Source organism: Otolemur garnettii, unplaced genomic scaffold, assembly GCF_000181295.1.
Source record: "Otolemur garnettii isolate 467f Iridium unplaced genomic scaffold, OtoGar3 scaffold00260, whole genome shotgun sequence".
Classification (NCBI taxonomy): Eukaryota; Metazoa; Chordata; class Mammalia; order Primates; family Galagidae; genus Otolemur; species Otolemur garnettii.
In genome coordinates, this window is record NW_003852655.1 from 583,481 (window position 1) to 591,742 (window position 8,262).

General features: G+C 60.5%; 1 protein-coding gene across 1 annotated transcript in view; it reads right to left on the reverse strand.

Moving 5' to 3' along the window:
* Positions 1-267: 267 nt before the first annotated feature.
* Positions 268-8,262, reverse strand: part of MUC5B (mucin 5B, oligomeric mucus/gel-forming) — a 33,192-nt gene continuing 25,197 nt past the window's right edge. The window contains exons 32-50 of the mRNA XM_012813312.2: positions 7,884-8,258; positions 7,484-7,722; positions 7,106-7,277; positions 5,959-6,212; positions 5,567-5,753; positions 5,227-5,452; positions 4,975-5,144; positions 4,838-4,907; positions 4,431-4,531; positions 4,191-4,222; positions 3,709-3,889; positions 3,250-3,354; positions 3,090-3,127; positions 2,638-2,754; positions 2,277-2,363; positions 2,038-2,160; positions 1,827-1,872; positions 1,483-1,591; positions 268-888 (exon numbers count right to left, since the gene is read on the reverse strand). Of these exons, the coding sequence (XP_012668766.1) occupies positions 687-888; positions 1,483-1,591; positions 1,827-1,872; positions 2,038-2,160; positions 2,277-2,363; positions 2,638-2,754; positions 3,090-3,127; positions 3,250-3,354; positions 3,709-3,889; positions 4,191-4,222; positions 4,431-4,531; positions 4,838-4,907; positions 4,975-5,144; positions 5,227-5,452; positions 5,567-5,753; positions 5,959-6,212; positions 7,106-7,277; positions 7,484-7,722; positions 7,884-8,258 (2,834 nt within the window). The 3' untranslated portion in view covers positions 268-686. The remainder of the gene's footprint in view (positions 889-1,482; positions 1,592-1,826; positions 1,873-2,037; positions 2,161-2,276; positions 2,364-2,637; positions 2,755-3,089; positions 3,128-3,249; positions 3,355-3,708; positions 3,890-4,190; positions 4,223-4,430; positions 4,532-4,837; positions 4,908-4,974; positions 5,145-5,226; positions 5,453-5,566; positions 5,754-5,958; positions 6,213-7,105; positions 7,278-7,483; positions 7,723-7,883; positions 8,259-8,262) is intronic.

The window sequence follows — 8,262 nt, forward strand, 5'->3', positions numbered from 1 at the left end:
CCACAACTGAGACTGCCCCCTAGGGCCTGTGGATGGCCAAGCACTGCTCTGTCTCACCCTTTGGTCTCTCCAGGCAGCTCCTCACCCCTTGGTCCCTGCCAGGCCCAGAACCACCCTCCAGGCGAAACTCCTGGAACCCCAGACAGCTGCCCCAGAGGGATGGGAGGGGAGCCCAGGGACACAGTGGACAAGAAAAGATGGCAAGACAGGAGACATGTAGAATGCTCAGAGTTTATTTGCAAAACTGGAGTTGAGTGAGCACAGGGATCCTGGGGGCTGAACCCTCTCTGACCTGGCTATTGTGACCCCAACCTCCAAGACCCTCAGCAGGCCTGGGTAGGCAGCTCCTTAGCTGGATGCGGCTCCCTAATGGTGGCTGGCCTTGCCTGGATTGGCCTGTCTGCTCTCTGGTTGCCAGGGGAGGCCAACTGGGCATCCGTGCTCCACAGGCTCCAGGGCCTGTGGCAGGGCACGTGGCCAAGACAGGCCTCAGGGTGTATGAGGGCAGCCCCCCATGTTCCTTCCCAAATGGGTCTCCCCCAGCTCGTTTCATGCCCAGAGTGGGCAGAAGGTGCACAGAGGCAGAAGGGCCCCAGGGCAACATGGGCCCTGTGGAGTAGGCTGCCTAGCTTTTCCTGGTAGGCCCATGTGTGTCCTGGCTGCAGGTGGAGAGGAGATGGGATCCCCTAGACTGGGTGAACAGGGGCATCTGTGGACACTGTGGGCAAGGGAACACAGGATGGCACACAGCCACACTCATCCACATGGGTGTAGGAGTGCAGGAAGGATGAGCCATCAGGACACTGCATAGACACCGCCTTCTCATGGACCCGCCTCTCCTGGCAGCAGGTACACTGGTGCTGCAGGGCCTGGGCCTCGACTGAGTACCTGCAGACATGGGGCTGCCCTCAGGACCAGCAGTGTGGGCTTATAGGGTCCTGAGATGGCTGCCCCGAGCTGTCCACAAGTGGCTTTGCTCTTACAGCACATAGGGCCTCCCTTCCTGGGGCAGGCAGTTCCCTGGGTATCAGGGTCACTTTGAGCCTTGCTCTGTCCTCTGTGGCCTGCTGTGGTTCTTCCCCAGAACCACCTTCTCCATCTTGCTGACCCTGGGCAGATCCCCTCCTTTGGAGACCCTCCCCTTAGACCTCAAGCCAGCCCTCACCCTTCCTCTCCTGCCTCACAGGTCAAGGGCTCTCAATGCCCCTGGCTACTCATACTCATAGCTGGCCACAGCCTGGGCCAAGGGGCATCCATAAAACATTCTGGTCCTGCCTACCCTCCCCAGGTGGGTACTGCTCCACAAGCCCCTGGGCACAAGTCCCCCTCTCCTCCTTCCTGTAGCAGCTGTGGATCCTCCTGACCTAAGGCAGGGTACAGACAGGCCCCGTGGGTACTCTGTGGCCCGGGCGGCCACCACCTCTACAGAGCAGGAGAAACTACTATGGACACACTCTGGGGGAGGACTGGGAGCCCACTCACTTGGACGCTCCAGGACAGGAGCCCTCGCAGAAGGTGATGTTGACTGCCCCCTTGCTCACGCAGTCCCCATACCGCAGGACCGTGGTGTTGATGCGGACTTGACATGAGTCTGGGGGAGGAGAGGTGGGTGCAGAGCCCCACTGGACCCTCACTCTGAGCACCTGGACCTGGTGTGGCTGGCCTTCCACACAGGACTGCCCCTCCATGACCACCCAGGACTCTGTGTGGGGACTTGGGGACCACAATCACTGTGTTTCCAGTGGGAGAAATCTGGGCAGGAGCCTGTGGACAAAGCCTGGACAGCTCTGGAGACTGGCGCAGGAAGGTGGTAGGTCTCGACTTACCTACTTCCTCACAGGAGTAGCAGCAGCCGGTTCTCCTGAGGATCCCCTGCAGGGCCAAGGACAGGGGTGGCTGAGGGTTTGGCTTCCTTGGCAGGGAAGAGCCCTGGAGTGGGTGCAGCCTTCTGGGTGGGCATGGCTTTCCGGTGAGTGGGAGGGGCCTCCCTGGGTAATTGGAGCTATCCCTGGGTGGGTGGGGGTTCCTAGCACACACCTTACAGCTGAATACATCAGGGCAGGGTGATGGCCGAGGGCTCAGCATGTACTGCCCATTCTTGACCTCACAGTGGTACTCAGTGCAATTGTCCACCCGGCTATTGACCCAGGTTCCATTGGGCTGAAATGCAGGGTAGAGGGTGGAGGCAGGGTGGAGATTACCTTGTGAGCTGAGCAGGCTGGAGGCTAGGGTCTCCCTGAAGGGGCTGAGATGCCCCCAAATGCCCCTTCTCTTACCTGGACAGGCCAGCCGTCGGGCGTGACACAGGCATTCTGCATGCACTGCCCACAGCACTGCCCGGCCACTCTTGTGTATGTGAAGCCCTGTGGAACAGGAGGTTGGTCAGCCCACTCCAGCCTGGCCTGCCCCCTGCCCCGTCCATGACCCAGTGGCCTTGAGTCGTGGCCCTGCTCAGTTGTCCTGGCTTAGCCTCACCCCAGCCTCCAGCATCCCTCTTCACCCCCTGCCTTCTTGGACCTCCACCTTAGGCCTATTCCCTCAGCTTCTGGCTGTGTCCCTCACTTTGGGAAAAAGCAGGACCCCAGCATAGGCTTAGGTGGAGAACTCCGCAGAACCCAGCCCCCGTGGGCGGCTCACCTGGGGGCAGGTGGTGTTGCAGGCATCTTCCTCACACCGCACAGTTGGGTCCTGGGTGTCGGAGGAGAGGCAGCTGCAGGTGTGGCAAGGAATGACCCCTGGGAAGGTAGCGCCGACCTACAGTGGGCAGGAGGATGGCACTGAGTATTGGGGTCAGGTGAGGCTCACGGGCAGTTTTGTTCATTTGCAAATGGAGTATGGATTTGCCCCTCCCAGCATAGACCATAGCAGAGGCAGCAGGTGTCCAGAGCAAGTTCCAGCCTTTGGTGGAAAGTTTCCCCAGAGCCCCTCTGCCAATCTGCCATCTTGGCAGGAGAGTAGAGGTGAGGATGTGGGCTCAGAGAGACATAGATCATCCCCTATAGAGGTTCAGGTACCCTCCACCTTAGCACACCCACCCCAGAGGGACTACCCTTACCCCATAGCACATCCCCCCTAGGCACTACCCTTACCCCATAGACAGTGCCATTGTATGTGCACAGCTTCAGTTCTGAAAAGAAAGAGGGCTGAGCTCACAGCAACCTGTGTCCCGTGTCCCATGCCTCAAGCCCCACCCTGTGCCCTGTGTCCCAGAGGTCAGACCCAGAGCCTGCCCCACCCGGCGCCACTCACGGCAGTGGAAGACAGGGCAGCACTGGTCTTCCTCCTGGGTACGGGTCAGCACCTGGCTTTGCCCACACTTGGGCAGGCTCTGGGGGCAGGTGGTGGTGTTGCAGACTGCAGGGCAAATGGGCTCCATCAAGGGACTGCCTGCCCCGGCCTCCACCCTTGCCCTGACATGTTCCTGGCAGAAACTGTGTCTCCCCGCATTGCCAAACAGCTATTTCTCTGTGAAGGCTGCTTACTGTCCTCGGCCTTCTTCAGTTGCCTCTAAGGCTTCCTCTATCACTTCCCTGGTGCTCTCCAAGTCCCCAGGCTATACCTGAGCTGGCCAGAGGTCAACAGCCTTATCTCCAGGCAAACAGATGGGTGCCTGGAGGCTGTCCTGCCCAGGCCCTCAGCTGTGGTCAAGCTGGGACTCTGTAGCCTCCTCTGCTCCCACCCGCTCAGTGCTGCCCAGTGGGGTCTCACCGCACAGCGTCTCAGGGCAGCAGGGGTTGTCAACCCGGGGCCTAGTCAGGGCCACAAAGCCAGGCTGGCCACACTTCGGGGGCCAGACCTGAGGCTCACACTTCAGGGGCTTGCACCGCACCGACACCGAGCCCTCGTCACACACGCAGGCCTGGCAGTCGCTGACCCACCGCTCTCCAGGCTGGAACAGACCATGACAGGATCCCCAAGAGCTTCAGGACAAGCTTGGTCCTGGGCATCTCTGGGGATGGCCCCCACAGGCTGCTGTCTGTGGAGCAGCCTGGAGTGACAGGCAGGAAGCCATGTCCACCACAGAACACAACCATGTTATGCTCCCAGGCTGACTCCCCAAACCCACCATGCCCAGGGCTGCAGCAGAGCTGACTCTAGAGGGAGGTGCTGGCTCCCTCCTTCCCTCCCCCTCCTTCCCCTTCCCCTCTTCCTGAGGAAAGGAGTGGGACTGGGAGGATGGATCCACTCACAAATTTGGGAAGCCCATCAGGTCCCACACAGGCTGGAAGAAAAGGAGCAAAGGGTCACTGAGGATGCTGGGTCCAGGCTGGCAGCAGAGGCCACAGGCCATGGCAATGTGCTCTCTGCTGGGCTACTTCCCCCTCGCCCCAGGCCCCAGGCTGTCTTCCCCCAGTGCTCAGCTGGGGCCTTTCCACCCAGGCCCTTCTCCCCAGCCTGTGATATGTCCCTGGCATGTGGACGAAGCTTACGGCATGTGGGCACGCAGATGTCTGTGAGTGTGTTGAAGAGGATCTGGCCCTCGGGGCAGAAGCAGCCTTCAGCCAGCCCCCCGCTCAATGGGTTCTGCTTCCTGCATGAAAGAAGAGTGGTCCTGGGGCTCCATGATTTGGGAGACCCCCTTTACCTGTGTCAGTGTGGACCCCCGTGATGGGACATGGGACAATGGATAGAGTGGGTCAAGGGTTCAGAGCTGGGATGGAAGGACGGGTGCTCCCACTTGTCTGCAATGCCAGGGATGTTTTCCAGGAGCCTTGGGGTCAGAGGTGCCCTAGATCTGGAGTTCAGAGACTGCCCATCTGCTGGTCTCCTGGCTCCCCCTAAACCTGTCAGGGCAGCCTGGGGACTGGAGGAGACTGCCACCCCTACCCCTGCTCACCTTGGATCACAGGACACAGGCTGCACGGGGCCGCAGGGCTTATACACCTTGGTGGGTGGACAGGTGATGTCTGTGGGCATATAGACAGGGGTCAGGCAGGCCAGGGAGGCTGGAGACACAGGGCTGCCCCAACTCACCGCACAGTCCTCCGGTAGCATTGCGCCAGTCACTACACCCGCCCCTGGAGCGGCAGAGTGCTGCATAGGCCTCCAGGCTCTGGCAGGGTGCCCTGGGGCGACAGCTGTCACTGACACAGGCGCTGAAGAACGGGCCGGGTGGGACGAGGTGATGGCACTCGGCAAAGACGCTGTGGATGGGGCAGTCAAGGCCGGATCATAGCACCCCAGAGAGCCAGTCCTGGGTCTGCTCTCCCCCCCAGAAGCACTCACTGGCTCAGCAGGAGCTCGCATAGGGGATCTGGAAGGCACGAGGCAGTAGTGGGCACACTGGTAGCTGGGGACGTGGGATTGGCAGTCGGTGGTGGGCCTGTTGGTCCCCAGCAGCCCTCGTGGTTGCTGTCAGGGACCAGCCAGGACCTGGCCATGTCCTGGCATGTGGGGGCCAGGGAGCCGTCCGGTTGGCGGCAATCATCCTCCTTGTTGTTGGTGCAGGTGCCTGGGGAGAGAGGTTGCTAAGGGCTGGCTCTGAGAAGCCTCTTGTGGCCCCCTGTCCCTCCACACTTGCAGTCCCTAGGCACTGAGGCCCTGCAGGCCCGGCCATGCCACTCACCACACTGGCCCTCAGTGTTATGGCTAAAGCGGCCAAAGGACAGCCGGACCTGGAATGTGTGCCCATCGAAGGAGATGCTCACGCCGATGGCGGGAATGTCGACACCCATGGTCTGGATCCCAGTCAGGATCACACTCACGCCACGCTTGGTGAAGCCCCTGCTCACCCGCACATGGTCAAACAGGACCTGGGGGCATCCAGGGGACCCATGACCAAGGAAGGGCCAGCACTGTTACCCCAGACCCAGGCTCCTCCTTGGGGTCTCCAGATGACCCTCTGGGGAAGGGGGGTGCTCTGCCCCCTCAGGAGCTGCAAACTGGTGGGTCTGAAGTTGGCCTTCCTTCCCTGGCAAGAGGACCAGGGGCCCGGCTGCTCCACACTGTCGGGCTCACCAGGCTCTCCTCCTTCCCACGGATGGTGGTGGTGGTGAGGATGATCTCCATGGACTCATAGTGGACAATGAGGGCGCGAGGGCAGCTGGGGGTGGTGGTGGAGGCCCCGCAGTAGTGGCCGTCCAACAGAACGCTCAGGTTCCCGTGGTGTGGGTGGATCTCTCTCACGAGCACGTAGGTGCAGTTGTCCAGGAAGGAGTAGGTGCTGCCATCAAAGGTGGAGTAGTGGAAGTCTCCCCACCCGCTACAGGAGCCTGCAGACATGGACACGGAGGGTGGGAGGCCTCATGGGTGTAGCGTCATCAACATGACTGTCACCTCAGGGGAGCATCACCAGCCCCCAGCCTCAGTTGCCTTGTCTACAAAAGGAGCATAATGCACTGAATGGGGTCCCCTGATAACCACATCTACCCCAGAACTTGGAATGGGATCTTATTGTGGAAAAAGGTCCTTGCATATATGTTTAGGTGACAGATCTAGAAACAAGAACATCCTGGACTATCTGGATGGCCCCAAATCCAATGACTAGTGTCCTTGTGAGTAATGGGAGAGAGACAGACACACATGGGAGGAGCCACATGGAGACAGACAACAGATGTAGAGTCGGGGTGACACGGCCACAAACCAAGAAGTGTCTGGAGCCCCAGAGCTGGGGAGGAGGAAAGGGCCCCCAGGGCTGGGAGGGTGCTGGGTTTGGCTCCCTCTGGCCCTAGACTCTGCATCTGAGGCTGTAAGAGGATGAGGCACAGCCCCTCGTTTGTGGTCGTTTGTTCCAGCAGCCCCAGGACACACGCACAGAAGGGATAAAAAGCCAACACCTTGTAGCAGCAGTATCTCACTCAGTAACGGTGGCCATGGTTATGACCCCCACATCCATCCTGAATGTCCCCTAGTCTAAGAACCCTCTGCCGGCTCCCTGCCATGCGGTCTGACCTGCTGCATCCATGCTTGGGAACCTTGGGCCCTCGTTTGGCTGCACCAGCATTTTTGGCCCAAGGACTGGCATCAGCAGTGGCACTGCATCCCGGTCTCCAGGGCTGGGGCTGCCGACCTCCCAGCCCCCTGTCATGCCCCACCCCCAAGCCTGGTTAGCAGCGTGGCTCTGCCCAGGCACATCACATGGGGAGCCACACTTGTGTCTTCTCACATTCACACTCGTAGTGGGAGTCACAGGGCTGGCTCTGGTTCCACACTCTGAGGGGCTGCTGCCCGTTCACACAGGTGATATTGGCTACTGGCTTTGGCTTCAGCAAGACGACACGGTTGTCACCCTCGCATCTGGCCACAGTGCAGTTCTCCAGGGTCCAGGACTCGTTCACCTGGGACAGGGAACGTGCACAGTGCTTGCCTGGGCTGGCTTTGGGGACACATCCTCCAGCCACCGGTACCACCTAGAACCCCAGGTCTCCCATCCCCATGAGAACCAGCCTGGGTAGGGTCACTGAGACAGCTGCTAAGCTGGGCTATGCTCCTCTCAGACTAAGACCCTGAGCACATAGGAGAGGTGGAAGGAGGTGTGGCCCACCTGTCGGGGAGGATTGGCATTACTGCAGCCAGGGGGTGGGGATGTGGGAGGCAGATCAGAGGAGGAGGCTGGTGGAAGGGTGGTGGGGCAGTGCCCCTGGAAACGGTCGATGTCACAGTGCTGGCTGCAGACTGCGTAGAATTGGCAGCCGGCTCTGTCAGTCTTGTTGTAGATGACGTCCCCTGTGGAGAAGACACACAGAATGATGTAGTCACACCCAGTGGCTAGCTGGTCAGGGCCTGGTACAGCACAGGCAGAGGTCAGGGCAGCAGGGAGCAGCTGTCACAGGGTGGGGCCTCCAGAAAGGGTGGGGATTGAATGTGGCTGGTGGGGAGAAACCAACAAGCTCCTGAGACAGACCCAGGCAGGCGAGGTACTTGGGGAAGCCCCAGAGACTCACCAGGTGAAAACAGCTGTCCAAAGGCGTGGCAGAAGCATGGCACCTGGGAGAAGGGTGGGCTGGGGGAGCCAGTGGGTTTGAGGGTGGTGAGGACTGAGGTGGACCCAGTGGACACGCTGAAGGTTGGCAGGCTACTTGGGGGAGTAACAGGGGTATGCGTGGTCCCTGGGGCAGAGGAAGGGAGTGCTGTGGAATTGGGGACTGCAGATGTGGTGGCACAGTGGCTGTAGTCATCACAGCACAACAGGCGCACATGGAAGTTGTCACAGTAGTTTAGGGCCCCGTGCTGGTCCCGGTTCCTGCACACCAGCCCAAAGCGCACGTCGCAGTGGACCACCTGCCCCACCTCCTCCAAGGGCTGGTCTGGCTGCTTCTCTGA